Raw genomic sequence first — 20,985 nt, forward strand, 5'->3', positions numbered from 1 at the left:
TAAATAAAAATGATAGAAATTATACATTCAATATGATAAATATGTAATTGTGAGCAAACGCATTAAAATATTAGTAGTTTTTTTTCTGGAGTTTGTATTTTTCAGTTCTCTACATGTAATAATGTAGAATGATTATGTATCATTCTTATAATAAACTGCTTAACCTACAACCCTTTGTGCTCCCAAACTAGAAGGCAAGAATCCAGAAAGGGGGTCCAGCATTAAAAGCTACTTTGTCCTGAGAAATGTGTGGATCCAGAAGCAGCAGCTTAGAAACTGAGCAAACCACCTCCCTTCCCCAGTGGAGGCTATTCGTGGTTTAATTGCTTTAGATTTTAAATTAAAGTAATACATGCACATAGGGAAAAATACAGTACAGGAGGGTTTGTAATTAAAAGCAACATTCCTCTATTGTACCCTTCCCCTCCCTAGTCTCACTCTTTTCCAAGTCAATCGCTTTTTTAAAAATTTCAATTTTTTTTCTGGCTGTGCCATGCAGTATGTAGGATCTCAGTTCCCCAATCCCTGGTCAAACCCCTGCCCCCTGCAATGGAAGCGTGGAGTCTTAACCACTGAACTTCCGGGGAAATCCCAAGGCAATCACTTTTTAAATGGCTTGTTTTCAGCTCTTCTGGTGGTTACCATTCATGGAACCCACACTTCTGCTGTCATTTCAAGCCATCTGTATACTCCCCTTTTATTTTTATCTGTTTATTGGTTTTGCGAAGGCGTTCTCTAGTTGCGGCGAGCAGAGCTACTCTTTGTTGCAGCGCATGGCCTTGTCATCGTGGTGACTTCTCTTGTGGAGCACAGGCTCTAGGTGAACCTACGCCCTAACGGGCCCGAACAGGCTCTAGCGAACATGGGATCGATAGCTGCAACTTGAGGGCTCGAGAGCATAGGTTTAGTTGTGGTGCTTGAGTTAGTTGCTCCACAGCATGTGGAATCTTCTTGGATCGGGGATCAAACTCATGTCCCCTGCATTGCCATGGCAGGTGGATTCTTACCCACTGTACCACCAGGGAAATCCCTATTTTTACTTATTCTACTTGCATTCTTATATCACCAGGATTAACCACTATATCCTGTCCTGTTCTCTAACCACGTTTAAGTCTATAAGTTGACTCTGCTGCTTATCAGCAGTGTTTAGATTAGGACAAGCTTCCTTTCCCTCTCAGAACTCCTGACTCTTGTGCAACTAAGGAGGATGTTCACTGTATCCAGACAGATTATTTTGTACATTTTATCAATTACGCAACACGGTGTGGCCACTTCCTTCATTTTCTAGTTGACCTCCGCTCTCTTGTATAATCTTTTCCCCGGAGTTTCTAAGTGCCTTTCTCCTTTTGTTGTTGAGAAGTAACATTTGTGGCCTTTTCTGTCATCAAAAAGAAAAAAAAAAAAAATTCATTTCTTGTTCTTTCTCTATATTGCGTGGGACTTATTTTTCCGACTTTCTGTTAATAATTTCTACAGACTGCTTCAGGACGATCCCCTGGAGAAGGGCATGGCAACCCACTCCAGTATTCTTGCCTGGAGAATCCCATGGACAGAGGAACCTGGAGGGCTACAGTCCACAGAGTTGCAAAGAGCTGGACACAACTGACTGACTGAGCATGCATGTAAAGACTGCTTACTGTGACTCTGGGATTTCTTCTCCCTGGACCCATGGGTCTGTTCCTGTTTATGGTATAGATCACATCATCTTCTTTGCCTACAAGTCTCTAGGGTTGCTGGTATTAATATGATGTCCTTTGGTTTTGGTTGTCTTTTTCTTTCCAAAGCTTTTGGGAGTATCTTTGAAGGGGTTCAGAATATGCCACAATGGCATCAAAACTATTCTGAGCAGAAGGTATCTGAGCTCCTGAAATCTATCTGCCAAAAAGCAGACACTCCCCAAAGAACTCAATTGTCTTAAATCCTAGCCCCCGCCCCAGCCCCGGAGCAACCAGAAGACTGACTCACATCATCGGAGATGAGAACTTTCCATACAACACCCAGACACTGTTACAAAAATGACCACGTGTTCCCCTCCCCTCCCCCGCCATCTTTCTCCTAAGGGCCCTATGATGCCCCCCCTCCACATCATTTGTTTCCTCCTAACCCTTCCTGCCTCTCCTTCCCCTTTAAAATGGTAGCTAAGCCTCAGATTCTAATGGCTCCTTTGAGTCACATTTTCCATGAATTCCCATTACATATCTGATTAAATCTGTCCTTTCTCTTGCTAATCTGCCTCCCCTAACTACAAGAGAAAAGGCTTTTCCTCCCTAACATGGCTTTACTCTTGGTATTCTTAAACCTCATCTTATAAAGCATTTATTTGGCATTAAGCAGGCTTTTTTTTTTTTTTTTTTAATTTAAATTTTGGCACACCACACAGCTTGTGGGACCTCAGTTCCCTGACCAGGGATTGAACCCAGGCCATGGAAGTGAAAGTGCTGAATCCTAACCACTAGGGAACTCCCCCAGTGGGCAATTAAGGCTTTTTTCCTTTTCGGAGAAATTTCCTTTTATTGTTGGTTTATTTCCTATTTCAAAATTCTGTCAGATTTTACATTTCCTAAGAATTGATCTGTATTTTCTCTCTCACATTTTCCATATATTTTTGCTGAGGTCTTCAGAAAATTTTCTTGATGTTATCTTCCAGCCTTTCTGCTAAATTTACTTTGTTAATCATTTAAAAATTTTAAAAGCTCTTTCTCCATCTTTGTTTCTTTTCCATACAAGTGAAAGTTGTTTAGTCATGTCTGACTGTGACCCCATGGACTGCAGCCCAACAGGTTCCTCTGTCCATGGAATTCTCCAGGTAAGAATACTGGGGTGGGTTGCCATGCTCTCCTCCACAGGATCTTCCCAACCCAGGGACTGAACCCATGTCTCCTGCATTGCAGGTGGATTCTTTACCATCCAAGACACCGTAACATTCTATTATTGTTTGTCTTTGTGAAGATACTAATGAAGAGTTCCCCTTCCTGTCTCCCCAGAAGTACTGCCTACTTTCTAAATTACCTCTATCCCCAGGATCAAATATGTTACTTCTTTGGCCTTTCTCTCATTTTTCTTTGTGGCACGCAAACTCTTAGTTAGGGCAGTGGGCTCTAGTTCCCTGACCGGGGATCGAACCCGGATTCCCTGCACTGGGAGCACAGAGTCTTAGCCACTGGACCACCAGGGAAGTCTCTGGTCTTTTCTTGATCGTCTATTTATATTTACTCTTCAGGGACCAGATTAAACTTTTTAAGTGGATTTCTTATTATTTTGTATCAATGTCTGTTTCCCCCCAAATTTCTCCCTTAAAATGTAATGTCCAGTTATCAGGTTTGTTTTAGGGTAAATGCGCTGGTAGCCCCCAACTTGGCTGTCTTTCTGCTCCTCAAGCAGTTTGTTTATCTTTGTTCTAGAACGAGTTGCAGGCTGGTACTCCATGCAGTTCTTCTGTGAGCAGACTTTCTTCCAATTGTCCCCTCCTATTTGGAGCTCCCCTGCTTTCACTTCTACCCCTAGGTCTCTAGGACTCCAGGTTCGGGGCCTGGGGACAATGGCGTTCCGCCTGGTTGACAGTCCCTTGGCTGTAACTTTCTCCTACATTTATTTGCTCTGTGATTTATTGAATTTCATTCCATTCATCAATATGCTTTCATCCATTTTGTAAAAGATTTTTAAAACTTCTAATCCGATGATGGTCTCTTCCTGGCTCTTTATGCTGTTATGGATTGAACCCTCCTTCTATTTCCTTGCTACTATTTAAAAGGGCCTCAAGGAAGAAAAGAGAAGACAGATACTTAATGCTCAAGCTGCCGTCCCAAACTAGAAGCTCACTCACTCAGATGAAACTCCGTGAGCTTTCTTTTTTTTCATTTGTGAAAACGGATTTTAGTGACTTATATAAATTCTATAAAAGTAACTGTTATAATGCATAAAATGGCTTTTCCTTTATTACTCTAAAAGGTTTTTATTCTAAAGCCCTTAAATTCTTTAAGAAAGCGACAATAGAGGTGTTTCTATGTAGCTGTAATGACTTCTTTAATGTTCAAATTTAATTGATGTAATTCAAACGATAAAACAGCTGACTTACCCAAGAAAATGTCAACCAGCATGTTCATAGTGAACCTCCCAGAAGGACCTATATGCTTTATATTTCTTGTTCCCTGAGATGAACTGTGTTCTTGAACAAATCTTACAATATTTTTCACATCTTCAGTCACATCTTTTGTCTTAAAATCCTATGAATAAAAAGAGATTACCTTTTTATATTTATTAGCTTTTACTGTTATCTTTATAATTAAGATAACAATACCTAGATTGCTAGGGTTTAATACTAACTGAAACAGTCCCACAACACGCCATTCCCACACTAAAACCAAGAGCAAAAACTAAGGAAGTTGCAAATGTCCTTCTTTTCTAAGTTTTTATATTAATCTTGTGTCTAGAACAACTAGCAGTCTGCTCTATTTCATTAGTTTCACAGACTGTTACCGGAGAGCACTCTGTGGGTAGAAACATTTTTTTCCCCCAAAATCCTTCATATTTTCTCTGTCACTTACTGTATGGTGACCTCTGGAATGAAAAACACTGTCTAACCATGCAAATGTATGAGTTCTGATGTCCTTTGGGTCTTTGGTGCCACAGTCAATCCTTTTTGTTATTTCCAGTCAGTTTCCTTTATCATAGCCCTCAGTTCAGTTCAGTTGCTCAGTCGTGTCCGACTCTTTGCGACCCCACGAATCGCAGCACAACAGGCCTCCCTGTCCATCACCAACTCCCGGAGTTCACCCAAATTCTTCTCCATCGAGTCGGTGAGGCCATCCAGCCATCTCATCCTCTGTTGTCCCCTTCTCCTCCTGCCCCTAATCCCTCCCAGCATCAGGGTCTTTTCCAATGAGTCAACTCTTTGCATGAGGTGGCCAAAGTACTGGAGTTTCAACTTTAGCATCATTCCTTCCAAAGAAATCCGAGGGCTGATCTCCTTTAGAATGGACTGGTTGGATCTCCTTGCAGTCCAAGGGACTCTCAAGAGTCTTCTCCAACACCACAGTTCAGAAGCATCAATTCTTTGGCACTCAGCTTTCTTCACAGTCCAACTCTCACACTCATACATGACCACTGGAAAAACCATAGCCTTGACTAGACAGACATTTGTTGGCAAAGTAATGTCTCTGCTTTTCAATATGCTATCTAGGTTGGTCGTAACTTTCCTTCCAAGGAGTAAGCGTCTTTTAATTTCATGGCTGCAATCACCATCTGCAGTGATTTTGGAGCCCCAAAATATAAAGTCAGCCACTGTTTCCCCATCTATTTGCCATGAAGTGATGGGACCGGATGTCATGATCTTCGTTTTCTGAATGTTGAGCTTTAAGCCAACTTTTTCACTCTCCACTTTCACTTTCATCAAGAGGCTTTTTAGTTCCTCTTCACTTTCTGCCATAAGGGTGGTATCATCTGCATATCTGAGGTGATTGATATTTCTCCTGGCAATCTTGATTCCAGCTTGTGCTTCTTCCAGCCCAGCGTTTCTCATGATGTACTCTGCATAGAAGTTAAATAAGCAGGGTGACAATATATAGCCTTGATGTACTCCTTTTCCTATTTGGAACCAGTCTGTTGTTCCATGTCCAGTTCTAACTGTTGCTTCCTGACCTGCATATAGGTTTCTCAAGAGGCAGGTCAGGTGATCTGGTATTCCCATCTCTTTCAGAATTTTCCACAGTTTCTTGTGATCTACATAGTCAAAGGCTTTTTGGCATAGTCAATAAAGCAGAAATAGATGTTTTTCTGGAACTCTCTTGCTTTTTCCATGATCCAGCGGATGTTGGCAATTTGATCGCTGGTTCCTCTGCCTTTAGCCCTCAGGTGTCTCCAAACTCTGCCAACCATTTTTTTCCTTTGCTCTTTGAATTTTATTTTATTTTCTTTTTTGGCTCTGCTGTGTCTTCATTGTGGGTTTTCTCTAGTTGTGCTTGGTGAGGGGGTGGCTCCTCTTCATTGCAGCGTGCTGGCTTCTCATCGCAGTGGCTGCTCTTGTCGCAGAGCACAGGCTCTAGGCGTGTGGGCTTTGGTAGTTGCAGCACAAGGGTTCAGTGTCTGTGGAGCACGGGCTTAGCTGATCTGCAGCATGTGGGGTCTTCTTGGACCAGGGACTGAACTCGAGTCTCCTGCACTGGCAGGTGGACTCAGCCACTGGACCACCAGGGAAGTCCCTCTGCCTTCCTCTTGGAAGTCCCCATTACTATGTGATGCTTTACTATCATCACATCACAGGATTGCTGAGCACCTGCAGTTCTCAGAAGTGGCATCGTGCTTCTGTATATGAGTCCCTCTACCTGCTAATCCCTGCTCAACCCCCACAGTCCTGAAGACAGGTGGGTTTTTCATCCTATACTAACAACTGGTAGTTATTCTGAGGCTCTACCTGGCATTGTCACGAGAGAGTGCCCCCATTGCTCTCTCCAACCTGACTCCTGTCTTAATTCTTGGTGACTTAGTACACAGAAATGATTCTCCCACATGTTGGCCTTGGGCAACTTGATCTCCTGTGCTCTAGTGATCCCATTCTCCACAAATGTGGCCACTCACTCTAATGGTCACGCCCACTACCTTAGTCTTACTAATATCAGCAACACTCTGTTCTCTGACCATCACCTCCTACCTTTCAAAATCAGGCCAGCTAGTATGCTGACTCCAACAATCCTCTGGGACTGCCTAGCCATTGACCCACCCTCTTAGATGTTCTCTAAGTACTAAGATATTCAGTTGATATCCCAGAGCCAATCTCTCGCTTTTTAAAAAAAATTGTAACACCACCTTTCACAGAACAGCTTCAACTCCCTTGCCCTTATGTCTCCTAGTTTGACAAACACATTACATCCCATTCTCCACCACTTCATGCCTGTATCTTTGTAGCTACACCTGGCTGGAGAAACACTTGGACAACTGAGCTGTTTTCACTTTCGACTTCATGGCTTCACTGACTTGATGGACATGAGTCTGAGCAAGCTCCAGGAGCTGGTGATGGACAGGGAAGCCAGGCGTGCTGCAGTCCATGGGGTCTCAAAGAGTCAGACACGACTGCTGAACAGAACTGACTTTCACTTTCAACACAGGGCCACAGATCTCAAGTGCACCCTTTGGTGATCATGACAGGTGTGTGGTCTATCTTCCTCCATTCTCTTAGAATAGGAGTCAGCAAATTATGGCCCATGCGCTATACACCTGCTTTTGTAAATCAAATTTTATCAAAATACGACCACGGAAAATCGATGTATTTATTGTGCTTTATGTCCCCCTTTGGGCTAAAATGGCAGAGTTGAGTAGCTGGGACAGAGACTGCCCACAAAGCCTGGAATGTCTGCTCTCTGGCCCTGTAAGGTAAGCCTGTGGACTCCTGTCTGATTTCACACTCTTGCTTCCTGCACACACCTTGCTTCCTACTTTGCTGAGAACAGTGAATCGATGAGAAGCAACTTTCGCAAACTCCCTCCACTACATCTGTCACCAGCGCCTCTCCCACATTTTCTCTCCTCCTTCCTGTTATTACAGATGAACTATCCAGGCTACTGTCTGAACCCATCTTGGTGCCCTCGACGAGCTCCCAGCCCCCCTCGCCACCCCAGGGACCCTGCTGCAGCACATCTTCCTGTCCTCACACATCAGTTTCCATCCTCTGTAGGTGTGTTCCTTTCAGCACACAACTACAGCATTTCTCCTATCTTTTCTTGACTCCAGCTCTCCTGGCAGATATTGTTTCTCTGTTCATCCCTGAAACAAAACTTGAAAGAATTTTCCATAAGCACACTGCCTCCAGCTTTGCCCCTCTCCACTGTAACTGGTCATGTCCAGGTCCCGTATTTCTGTAGGGCTACGTTCGTGGGGACGTCTTGGTCCTTATGATATGGGGTTGGCAGCAGTGTATGACCAGGCAGCACTCCCTTTTCCCTGAAGCTCTTCCACACTTAGCTGCCTTGCTCTTCTTCCTACCTCACTTGTTCTCTTTCCTGGGCTCCTTTCCTAATTCTCCCTCTTCTCCTCAGGCTTTTGAAGCACCAGGGCTCGGTCTTTCATTTTCTTTTCTTCCATGTAAACAGAAACCACTGAAGGTTTCACCTGCTTTTATGACTTTCAATTCAACCCCCGGGCCAAGCACTTCCAGCTATGGTATCACCAGCCTCCTTCCAGAATTCCTGAATCTAAGATAAGAGTGTCTAACTCACTGTGCCCCAGGCCGAACTCCTGATCTTCCCTGCCAATAGGTCTCCTCTGCTGAGGGTTGTTCTACTTGGCCAGTCTCTCCGCCCTCCAGATAATGCTATGGCTGGCTGTTACCTTTCCCCTGACTAACTCTTAGCCCAGGGCAGGCTTGTGAGTTCCCTTGCTATCTCTCAAACATACAGGCACATCCCCACCTCAGGGCCTTTTGTCTTGGCTTCTGCCAAGAATACCCATATTTGAGAGCTGCTCAGCTAAACTCCCTTCAAGTTTTTGCTGAGGTCTCATCACATCAGCAAGAGAGTTCCAGAAAAACATCTATTTCTGCTTTATTGACTATGCCAAAGCCTTTGACTGTGTGGGTCACAATACACTGTGGAAAATTCTGAAAGAGATGGGAATACCAGACCACCTGACCTGCCTCTTGAGAAACCTGTATGCAGGTCAGGAAGCAACAGTTAGAACTGGACTGGTTCCAAATAGGAAAAGGAGTACGTCAAGGCTGTATATTGTCACCCTGCTTATTTAACTTATATTCAGAGTACATCATGAGAAACGCTGGGCTGGAAGAAGTACAAGCTGGAATCAAGATTGGAGAAATATCAATCACCTCAGATATGCAGATGACACCACCCTTATGGCAGAAAGCGAAGAGGAACTCAAAAGCCTCTTGATGAAAGTGAAAGAGGAGAGTGAAAAAGTTGGCTTAAAGCTCAACATTCAGAAAACGAAGATCATGGCATCTGGTCCCATCACTTCATGGGAAATAGATGGGGAAACAGTGGAAACAGTATCAGACTTTGTTTTTTTGGGCTCCAAAATCACTGCAGATGGTGATTCCAGCCATGAAATTAAAAGATGCTTACTCCTTGGAAGGAAAGTTATGACCAACCTAGATAGCATATTGAAAAGCAGAGACATTACTTTGCCAATAAAGGTCCATCTAGTCAAGGCTATGGTTTTTCCTATGGTCATGTATGGATGTGAGAGTTGGACTGTGAAGAAGGCTGAGCGCCGAAGAACTGATGCTTCTGAACTGTGGTCTTGGAGAAGACTCTTGAGAGTCCCTTGGACTGCAAGGAGATCCAACCAGTCCATTCTGAAGGAGTTCAGCCCTGGGATTTCTTTGGAAGGACTGGTGCTAAAGCTGAAACTCCAGTACTTTGGCCACCTCATGCAAAGAGTTGACTCACTGGAAAAGACTTGATGCTGGGAGGGATTGCGGGCAGGAGGAGAAGGGGACGACAGAGGATGAGATGGCTGGATGGCATCACCGACTCGATGGACGTGAGTTTGAGTGAACTCTGGGAGATGGTGATGGACAGGGAGGCCTGTTGTGCTGCGATTCATGGGGTCGCAAACAGTCGGACATGACTGAGCTACTGAATTGAACATCATTGTAATAGGACTTCCTAGGGCCACTGCCTCCTAAATCTCATTTATCATTCCTGACTCCTTATACTGCTGTACTTTTCACCAAGGCTCTTCCCTCTTCAAAAGACCCTGATGTTGGGAAAGATGGAGAGCAGGAGGAGAAGAGGGCGACAGAGGATGAAATGGTTGGATGGCACAATCAACTCAATGGACATGAGTTTGAACAAACTTCAGGAGATGGTGAAGGACAGGGAAACTTGGCATGCTGCAGTTCATGGGGTCTCAAAGAGTCAGACATGACTGAGCGACTGAACAGCAACAATTTCCCTCTTCACATGTACTTATAACGTATGTTGTCTTTATTCAGCCTTCCTCTGCTTGAAAGTGAGCTCCACAAGAGTTAGGGATCTTCATATGTTGCTCGGTGATATATCCCAAACTCCTAGAACAGTGTCTATCACAGAGCAGGCACTCAACAAATATTTGTTGAATGAGTGAACAGATTAGGAACATCTACAGAGTGGGGCGCGATGGGTGGAGATGGCTGGGAATCCACAGAGACAGAGTAAATTGCTGTCTGCTCGGCTAGTGCTGCCTATCTGTAACTGGATTTATAACACAGTATCACAATGATATGAATACAAACATGTCTTTCTCTCCTGTCTGTGAATCCCTAGCACCTTGCACAGACATTTCAAGTAATACATAAAACAAGAAAATGCTCCATAAACTGTGAAGTAGAGAAGACAAGGATTGAATTTAACCACCTCCCAAGGTTGTTTTTACGAAAATTGATAGCAAACTCATCTTGAAGCTATTGCCATTATTCTTTATAGTTTAAAACCAATTTACAGAGTAATCTAATTGATCTGAATTCAAACATATAAGTATACTAGTTATAACCCTTTTGAGAATGGGATGCTTAAATGTAACTACAATTGAATGGAAATTATTCTAGCTGCCCATATTGGATCTTTTTGGAAATTTATAGATTAACGACATTTCTAAAGTATCCTATAATTGCTGAAACAGGTACAGTATATATTTTTTAAACAGGCTTCGAATTCTAAGGGTATGTCACAGAATTATTATCAAAATGTTTCTATTTCCAATTAACATGGGGAGGAAGCCACTGTTCCCTTGTTAAACTCCTTAGGGCCGACTTGATTGCAGTCTAACCTATATCTAACTATTCTAAATTAAGAGAAGAAAAAAAAAAAAATCTTGGCAATTTCCTTATTACAAAGAATTTAAAACCTGCTTATTTTACCTTTGTTTTATAGCAGTTATCACATGAAACATCTGGGTATTTCTTACAAAAATGAGGATTAAATTCATTTTCGCCAAAGTAAGCCAAAAGCTGTATTCTCCTACATTCTGTTATATTTTCACAGTAATGTACCATGCTATACAAATTATTGAAGTGGGTCTCTCGTGTATGACGGTTTCCATCTTTTTCCACTAAAAGAGATGAAGAACATAGTAAAACATACTTATTAAAGTAGAAAAGTTGAATATATCACAGAAGTATTTCAAACAGATTCCTAAAATTCTAAATATTTATATTATAATTAACTGAATGTTTATGTTCATCTCCAAGATTTATCTCAAGAGAAGACTCTTGAAGGTTCCTTGGACAGCAAGATCAAACCAGTCAATCCTAAAGGAAATCAACTCTGAATATTCATTGGAAGTACTGATGCTGAAGCTGAAGCTCCAATACTTTGGCTACCTGATGCTAAAAGCCAACTCATTAGAAAAGACCCTGATGCAGGGAAACACTGAAAGCAGGAGAAGGGGATGACAGAGGACAAGATGGTTGGGTGGCATCACTGACTCACTGGACATGAGTTTGAGCAAACTCTGGGAGATGGTGAAGGACAGGGAACCCTGGCATGCTGCAGTCCAGGGGGCTGAAAAGAGTCAAACACAACTGAGGGACTGAACAACAACAACCAAGAATTTAGTTTTATGGGAATAAACACAGGTTGTCAGGAGTAGCTGAAAACATTTTGCATATCTTCATTATTCCTAATGATAACTATCTCAACTATATTTACTACATTTATCAAGACAAGCATGAACTAAACCTAGCATCCAGAGTGAGCAGAGACGGGCCGTGGCAGTGGGCTGTGCATCTTCTGGAGTATTTGGGACCAAAGTGGTGAAGCCATTGGTTCTGAAACTGTGTGCGAAGGACCTCCTGGGCCAGGGTGGGTGCTGCAATGAATGCACACGGCTGCTGGTCGGTATTTTAAATTTAAGCGAAACACAGCAACACCTAACACATGTTGAACTCCACATACACAACTTGATTGAGCTAGTTCACAATGAGCTTGTTGTTTAGTCACTAAGTTGTGTCCAACTCTCGTGACCATACAGACTGTAGTCCGTCAGGCTCCTCTGTCCATAGATTTCCCAGACAAGAATACTGGAGTGGGTTGCCATTTCCTTCTCCAGAGGCTCTTTCTGATCCAGAGATTGAATCTGCCTCTCCTACACTGGCATGTGGGTTCTTTACCACTAAGCCATCAGGGAAGCCCTCATGATGTGCTACTTTTCTTCTGATGACATTGTTATTGTTTTTTATTTAATTTTTTTTTGTTTTCCTGCCCGTGCCAGGCAGCATGCGGCATCTTAGTTCCCTGACCAGGGATCGAACTCTCACCTCCTGCATTGGAAGCGTAGAGTCTTAGCTACTGGACCACCAAGGAAGTCCCTCTAAATGCCACTGTGAAGTTAAAATTTTGGCAGTTGCTATCATGAACACAATTCAGCTCAGTTCAGTTCAGTCACTCAGTTGTGTCCGACTCTTTGCGACCCCATGAACTGCAGCACGCCAGGCCTCCCTGTCCATCACCAACTCCCGGAGTTCACCCAAACCCATGTCCATTGAGTCGGTGACGCCATCCAACCATCTCATCCTCTGTCATCCCCTCTCCTTCTGCCCTCAATCTTTCCCAGCATCAGGGTCTTTTCAAATGTCTTTACCTCCAAAAAAATCAACCTGAAACAGGAAATGAGGGTGGTAGCGTGTACTCTGATTCCAAGGTTTGAGAACAACATGTTCATAATTTTCATTCATAAGCAACTGTGGTTCGTTAAAAAGGAAATTAAAAAAAATTTTTTTTTCTGCTTTATGAGTATTATTTTTTTCAGATGGCTTCTAAGTATTTAGGGTTTAAATACTTACTAAATTATTTGGACCTAACTTAATATAGGTTCTTTTCAAAAACACACTAAGTTTAAAAGTTTCACTTTTTTGGACACGCTAAGTTTAAAAGTTGCATTTTTTCACTGAGAATGATCTTGGTATAGTGCAAGGGAGGTGAATCTTGGATTCAGATGAACCTGGATTCCACCAGGGCTCTGCCACTTATCTAGCTCTGTATTTCGAGGAAATTCTTCTGTAAAATGAGAAGAGTAAGAGTAGTGTCTCTTAGGGATCTTGTGAACATTAAGTGATGTACGTAAAGCATTCCAGACAGTGGCATACAGTAAGTAAGTGCTAAGGAAACATTATCATTACCATGACAACTCCCCCTGCTACCGCTGCTGCTGCTATTGGGAGCAAGTTATAAAACTTTTCTGAAGTTCACTTTTCTCTTGGGACTGACTCTATCTCTAAAGCCAGTGGCTGGGAATTCCCTGGCGGTCCAATGGTTAGGACCCTGCCCTTGCTACCGGTTACGAGCAAAACAGGTCAACATTATCTGGCACAGAACTTGGTAAGCGTCATTTCACGCACTCAGTATCTTTGCCAGAGTTCCTTCAAAAGTGGTCTCAAAACAGGCAAGTTTACTTATCTATTAAAAGGGAACTGGTTCAATAAACAAGGAATATGATTCTATAGAATTCTATATAGTCAAGCTATGTGTACTTGTTGGAATCATAGTCACACCCTGGTGTTGACTAGAAAAAAATCTGGTCAATATACATATATATTTAAAAAAGCACATTTATATAATAACTGTATGTAAATAGAGTAGGCTTCCCTGGTGGCTCAGAGGGTAAGGAAGGCATCTGCCTGCAATACGGGAGACCTGGGTTTGATTCCTGAGTCGGGAAGATCACCTGGAGAAGGAAACGGCAACCCACTCCAGTACCCTTGCCTGGAAAATGCATGGACGGAGGAGCCTGCTGGCTACAGTCCATGGGGTCACAAAGAGTCGCACATGACTGAGCAACTTGACTTTCTTTCACTACATATATAGAGTATAACCTTTAAATCACTGTGTTGTACACCTGAATGACTCAACAATACTTCAGCGGGGTGGGGGTGGGGGGGGACGACACACATAATAGCATTTATACCTGTGAAATACCTGCATTTGGGAACGTAAATATCAAATATAAAATACTGCCCCAAATTTAAAGCAATCACACCCCAATTTTTAAAAAATTATTAAAAATAAAAAGATACTGTTTAACTCCAATGTGGAAGTCAAGAGATGGGATATGAGAGGCTCTATAGGGAGTTTATTTCCTAACCTGGATGGGGGTACACGATAGCTTATTAGTTTTTCCATTTTACTTTTTTGCATGTCTGAAATATACATTATATACAAGGATCCAGGCAGAAAATGGGCCTAGAAGGATACAAAGGAAATTAGTAACTGGAGTTATTTCTTAGGATTGGACTGTATACAAGGCCTGGTTTGGAAATTTTCTAGTCTTCAACATGTTGAACAACATCTTTATCATAAAGATGACCTAAAATAAAACTTCCATATCTACGTAAGCATCTCTATTTTAAGAACACTGGACCAAAAGCACCATGACTGCAGGGGTGGACGACAGTCATGGGACTGAGCGGGACAGCACAGTCCCCCAGGGAGCCGAGCTTACTCAGGATAAGCCTCTTCAGCCGGGTCACGTCGTGGTAGGTGTAGAAGAGTATGCAGTGAGAGATCTCCCCGTCCCTTCCGGCTCGGCCAGACTCCTGGTAGTAACCCTCCACGGACTTCGGGAGGGAGGCGTGGATCACAAAGCGCACGTCCGGTTTGTCGATGCCCATTCCAAAGGCGATTGTCGCGCAGATGACCTGCCATACAAGCGAAAGCCAGTGAGGCTCTTAATGCATCTGAAGGAACATTTTAATAATAGATGCTTTGAAAACCTTCATCCTCTATTTTACTTAATTTTTTAAAAAGTAATTTTGTTATTTATTTTTGGCTGCCCTGGGTCTTCATGGCTATGCTTGGGCTTTTTCTAGTTGCTGCTCTTGGGCTCTAGAATGCGGGCTCAGTAGTTATGGCACACAGGCTCAGTAGGTGCGCAGGGGCTTAGCTGCCCCATAGAATCTTCCCAGATTAGGGATCAAACCCGTGTCCCTTGCATTGGCAGGTGGATTCTTAAACACTGGACCACCAGGGAAGTCTTCCTCTCTTTTACTTTGAAATGTACTCTATACAAGATTCTAATAACTTGATTTCATTATTGAGCGTGACTAATTAGGAAAAGGTCAGTTTTCATTCCAATCCCAAAGAAAAGCAATGCCAAAGAATGCTCAAACTACCGCACAATTACACTCATCTCACATGCTAGCAAAGTCATGCTCAAAATTCTACAAGCCAGGCTTCACCAATATGTGAACCATGAATTTCCAGATGTTCAAGCTGGTTTTAGAAAAGGCAGAGGAACCAGAGATCAAATTGCCAACATCCGTTGGATCATCAAAAAAGCAAGAGAGTTCCAGAAAAACATCTATTTCTGTTTATTGACTATGCCAAAGCCTTTGACTGTGTGGGTCACAATAAACTGTGGGAAATTCTGAAAGAGATGGGAATACCAGATCACCTGACCTGCCTCTTGAGAAACCTGTATGCAGGTCAGGAAGCAACAGTTAGAACTGGACAGGGACCAACAGACTGGTTCCAAATAGGAAAAGGAGTACGTCAAGGCTGTATATTGTCACCCTGCTGATTTAACTTATATGCAGAGTACATCATGAGAAACACTGGGCTGAAAGAAACACAAGTGGGAATCAAAGATTGCCAGGAGAAATATCAATCACCTCAGATATGCAGATGACACCACCCTTATGGCAGAAAGTGAAGAGGAACTCAAAAGCCTCTTGATGAAAGTGAAAGAGGAGAGTGAAAAAGCTGGCTTAAAGCTCAACATTCAGAAAACGAAGATCATGGCATCTGGTCCCATCACTTCATGGGAAATAGATGGGGAAACAGTGGAAACAACGTCGGACTTCGTTTTTTTGGGCTCCAAAATCACTGCAGATGGTGATTCCAGCCATGAAATTAAAAGATGCTTACTCCTTGGAGTAAAGTTATGACCAACCTAGATAGCATACTGAAAAGCAGAGACATTACTTTGCCAACAAAGGTCCGTCTAGTCAAGGCTATGGTTTTTCCAGTGGTCGTGTATGAGTGTGAGAGTTGGACTGTGAAGAAAGTTGAGTGCCGAAGAATTGATGCTTCTGAACTGTGGTCTTGGGGAAGACTCTTGAGAGTCCCTTGGACTGCAAGGAGATCCAACCAGTCCATTCTAAAGGAGATCAGTCCTGGGCATTCTTTGGAAAAATGATGCTAAAGCTGAAACTCCAGCACTTTGGCCACCTCATGCGAAGAGTTGACTCATTGGAAAAGACTCTGATGCTGGGAGGGATTGAGAGCAGGAGGAGAAGGGGACGACAGAGCATGAGATGGCTGGATGGCATCACCGACTCGATGGATATGAATTTGAGTGAACTCCAGGAGTTGGTGATGGACAGGGAGGCCTGGCGTGCTGCAACTCACTGGGTCGCAAAGAGTCGGACACGACTGAGTGACTGAACTGAACTGAACTGAATTAGAGATTTTCATGTTGTTAATTTGCAACCCTGTTCAGACCCAAGAAGGCAGGGAGAAGCTTGGTGTGGCAGGCCCCTGCTTGCGTGACTAAGTGTTATCACCACGGGAGCCAAGGCCAATGGCAGTTGCCTCTCGATGTGTTGCCACTATTTGCTCTCTCATTTTTTTGACATGGATGTGCAAGAGTGGTGCTCACACAGCCATGATATCCATAATGCCCGGATAACCGTGTTGCTCTGAAGCTCTGGGTATTTCCAGGGCTGGGGCTGTCGGGGTCACTGCTGCTAGCTTTTCCAATGGCTCAGGAATAGTGGTGTTCTCACCTACTCCAGGGCTTACTAACCATTTTTCCAGCTGATCACACACCGGTTCCTTATATTCATCAGCTGGTTTCAGAGTCAAAATTTGTGAATTTTTTTACTGGAACTCAGATGGGCAATAAGTCTGAGAGTTGTTTATACTAAAAAAGAAAAAAAGACTAGAGACTGTGGATCTTTGTCTATCAAGTTACTCAGTGGAAGCAAACTGGCACTTAAATTTCAGGAGCCTGATAAATCAGTTTTTGGTAAAAAATCACCTTCAAGCCTATCTGTTTCAGTGGCAAATTTAGAGCCTATAACCCAGGTGAAGACACTGTATCTCCAGGCAAAATTATGTTACACAAATAAAGCTGCAAGTCTTTTTTTAGGACCTAAAAAGATGAATTGCAACTTCAAGAAGAGTATTTCAAAAAACAACTGGACGATGTGGCAGCCAGACTGAGGTTAATGACATGATTTCAGTCACTGTGAGTACCAGACCCGGGAAGAGCACAGCACGGAGCACACGGATGGCAGACAGGGTGCTCATCCATACCAGGAGCACTGATGGCTGTACTTCAGCTTATCCATCCACTGAAATTTACGGCACTGTGATCAAAGGTGAATCCCCTGGAAAGGGAAGGTCTACCGCAGCCTAGAGAGGTGGGAGAGCAGGTGGAGAGGCTGTGGAGCGAGCTGTGCCAGCCCACAGGTCTCCAGGAAGCCTGGGTGCACCTCCCAGGGTCTGCTGAGCACAGCCCTTCCAGGGAGCCCGCAGGCTCATAAGGTGACAGTGACCCCAACTCCTCCTGAGCCTCTCTTCTTCTAGTAACTGGGAACACTGGCTTTGCTGAACTGATAATTCCTTCTTTATATCTGTGTGGCTTTCAAAATTTCAGGGAACCATCATTTCTTTGTGAAGAAAAACAACCAAGTTTTATTCTGTCCCACAAATCTATTAAGATCAAGGCTGCCCAGTTGGTGATTACACCTTGACTATGAGGATTAGCTGCTCTGAGGCAGAAACAATTAGATTAAAAAAACTGAGTTAACTGATCAAAGTGTTTAAATATAAAAACATGTATACTGTAGAATATACTATATATAAAGGGGCTTCCCAGGTAGTGCAGTGGTAAAGAATCTGCCTGCAATGGTGGAGACTCAGGTTCGATTCCTAGGTTGGGAAGATCCCCGGGAGTAGGAAATGACAAGCCACTCCAGTATTCTTGGCTGGAAAATTCCATGGACAAAGGAGCTTGGCGGGCTACAGCCCATGGGGTCACAAAGAGTGGGACATGACTGAGCAATTGAGCACGTACATATATATAAAGAATTAAAGAAATTAAACAAATTGACTTACTTCTTTTTTCTTATCAGTTTTCTATCCGATTTTTTTATGGTTGAGATTACACACTTTTGAATTATATTTTTTCCTGCATTCATCTATCGTTAACATTCCAACATTTTCATACCATTAAAAAATTCTTCATAAACCACTTTTAATGGCAGGAATGTACTGCAATATAACCAATCATGGTCTCAGAACATTTATTATTAAAAATAACACTAAAGTAAATTCCACACCTGTTTCAGATTTGAGTGTAGTCCATCACATTGTTTTCCAGAAAAGGTCTCAGGATTACTATAGGAAATTGCCTCTCACAAAGCTGTTCCCGTCAGTTAACAAATGTTTGCCAATACAGAAGGTAAAAATCTCTGTTTTAAATGTTAATTCGATTATTAGTAAAGTTGCACTTAAAATAAATTTGTATTTAGCCCTCTGTGGTTTCTTCCTTTCCGATAGTCTCCTGACAGCCTCAGGTAATTGACTATTTGAGACTCATGCTTCTCTTATTACATTTTTACAAGGTCTTCATTATGTTTTATTTTTGAAGATATAGTTCCCAGTTTGCTGTTGCCTTTCGGTTTTGTTATAGATACAGAACTGTTTAGTTGTTTAGGTTTTTAATCATTTGGAGCAGTTACTTCCTGTCGGGTTTGTTTCTAAGCTTAGGTTCTCTTCCACATTTAAAAATATCAGTACTTGTATTTGCCTGTAATTTTTTTCTTGGTTACGTGGTATGTGGAATCTTTGTTCTTGGACCAGGGATTGAACCTATGCTCCCTGCTTTGGAAGCATGAAGTCTCAACATGGACAGCAAGGACGTCCCTACCTGTAATTAATTTTGATATGAGGACTCGGGATAATTCTCCCCATCAGGTAGCCAGTGCCACAAGTTGAATAAACTTCCCTTCCTGATTGTGCTGAGTGCCCAGTCGTGTCTGACTCTTTGCGACCCCATAGACTTATAGCCCGCCAGGCCTCTGTCCATGGAATTCTCCAGGTGAGAATACTGGAATGGGTTGCCATTTTCTTCTCCAGGGGCTTCTCAATTAATTTTAAATTTTAATTAATTTATTTACTTTTGACTATCCTGGGTCTGTGCTACTGTGCGGGCTTTTCTTTAGCGGTGGAGAGGAGAGCTACTCCCCTGTTGCGGTGCACAGGCTTCTCATTGTGGTGACTTCTCTTGCCGCAGAGCATGGGCTCTAGGGCATGCAGGCTTCAGTAGCTGCAGCACAGGAGCTCAGTAGCTGTGATACACTGGCTTAGCTGCTCCATGGCACGTGCGATCTTCCGAGACCACCCATGTCTTCTACACTGGCAGGCGGATTCTTTACCACTGAGCCAACAGGGAAGCTCCCAAATTAATTTTAAATGCCTTCCTTATCATATACTGTTTTTACATGTTTCTAGTCTATTTTTGGATTTATGTTTCATTGATCTATAATGTATTGCAAAGGCAGTGTTCATGAGTTATCATTTTCTTGCCAAATTCTTTTGGTTATTTTCACTTGAATGTTCATCCAGGCAAACTTTCAAAAAAGTTCATCAAAGGAAAAAAAAACTGCAATTTTTATTAGTTAAATATTAATTCGGAAAGAATGCCATCTATAGTTATGTCTGTGAAGACAAACCAGTATTTTCTGAACTTCTAAATATCTGAGAAAGCCGTTCCATTGTTTTCAACATAAATAACAATAAGCTGAGCATGAAGCCCCTCAGTCCCAGCCTTCTAGAGATAGTCTGGTTCTGTTTTTTTAATTTAGTGACAGTGCCTCAGGCAAATCTGTTTCTCATTCTTTGTAGAGTAACCTATTTCTTTATCTTAACGAATACAATTTCTTCAGTTCAGTTCAGTCGCCCAGTCGTGTCCGACTCTGTGACCCCATGAACCGCAGCACTCCAGGCCTCCCTGTCCATCACCAACTCCCAGAGTCTACCCAAACTCATGTCCATCGAGTCGGTGATGCCATCCAGCCATCTCATCCTCTGTCGTCCCCTTCTCCTCCTGCCCCCAATCCTCCCAGCATCAGTCTTTTCCAATGAGTCAACTCTTCGCATGAGGTGGCCGAAGTACTGGAGTTCCAGCTTTAGCATTATTCCTTCCAAAGAAATCCCAGGGCTGATCTCCTTTAGAATGGACTGGTTGGATCTCCTTGCAGTCCAAGGGACTCTCAAGAGTCTTCTCCAACACCACAGTTCAAAAGCATCAATTCTTCAGTGCTCAGCTTTCTTCACAGACCAACTCTCACATCCATACATGACTACTGGAAAAACCATAGCGTTGACTATACAGACCTTTGTTGGCAAAGTAATGTCTCTGCTTTTCAATATGCTATCTAGGTTGGTCAAAACTTTCCTTCCAAGCAGTAAGTGTCTTTTAATTTCATGGCTGGAATCATTACCTGCAGTGATTTTGGAGCCCCCCTACAATAAAGTCTGACACTGTTTCCTTCCACTGTTTCCCCATCTATTTCCCATGAAGTGATGGGACCAGATGCTATGATCTTAGTTTTCTGAATGTTGAGCTTTAAGCCAGCTTTTTCACTCTCCTCTTTCACTTTCATCAAGAGGCTTTTGAGTTCCTCTTCACTTTCTGCCATAAGGGTGGTATCATCTGCATATCTGAGGTGATTGATATTTCTCCCGGCAATCTTGATTCCAGCTTGTGCTTCTTCCAGCCCAGCGTTTCTCATGATGTACTCTGAATATAAGTTAAATAAGCAGGGTGACAATATACAGCCGTGATGTACTCCTTTTCCTATTTGGAACCAGTCTGTTGTTCCATGTCCAGTTCTAACTGTTGCTTCCTGACCTGCATATAGGTTTCTCAAGAGGCAGGTCAGGTGGTCTGGTATTCCCATCTCTTTCAGAATTTTCCACAGTGTATTGTGACCCACACAGTCAAAGGCTTTGGCATAGTCAATAAACAGAAATAGATGTTTTTCTGGAACTC

The 20,985-nt window shown here is 42.8% G+C and overlaps 1 protein-coding gene across 2 annotated transcripts in view; it reads right to left on the reverse strand.

Moving 5' to 3' along the window:
• BLM (BLM RecQ like helicase) overlaps window positions 1-20,985 on the reverse strand; it is a 92,542-nt gene that overhangs the window by 12,021 nt on the left and 59,536 nt on the right. The window contains exons 15-17 of one of the 2 annotated variants that reach the window (XM_002696583.7): window positions 14,425-14,620; window positions 10,847-11,037; window positions 4,076-4,223 (exon numbers count right to left, since the gene is read on the reverse strand). In XM_002696583.7, coding sequence (XP_002696629.2) covers window positions 4,076-4,223; window positions 10,847-11,037; window positions 14,425-14,620 — 535 coding nt within the window. The remainder of the gene's footprint in view (window positions 1-4,075; window positions 4,224-10,846; window positions 11,038-14,424; window positions 14,621-20,985) is intronic. The other variant, XM_010816994.4, reaches the window with a different exon arrangement.

The sequence above is a fragment of the Bos taurus genome, chromosome 21 (assembly GCF_002263795.3).
Source record: "Bos taurus isolate L1 Dominette 01449 registration number 42190680 breed Hereford chromosome 21, ARS-UCD2.0, whole genome shotgun sequence".
Classification (NCBI taxonomy): Eukaryota; Metazoa; Chordata; class Mammalia; order Artiodactyla; family Bovidae; genus Bos; species Bos taurus.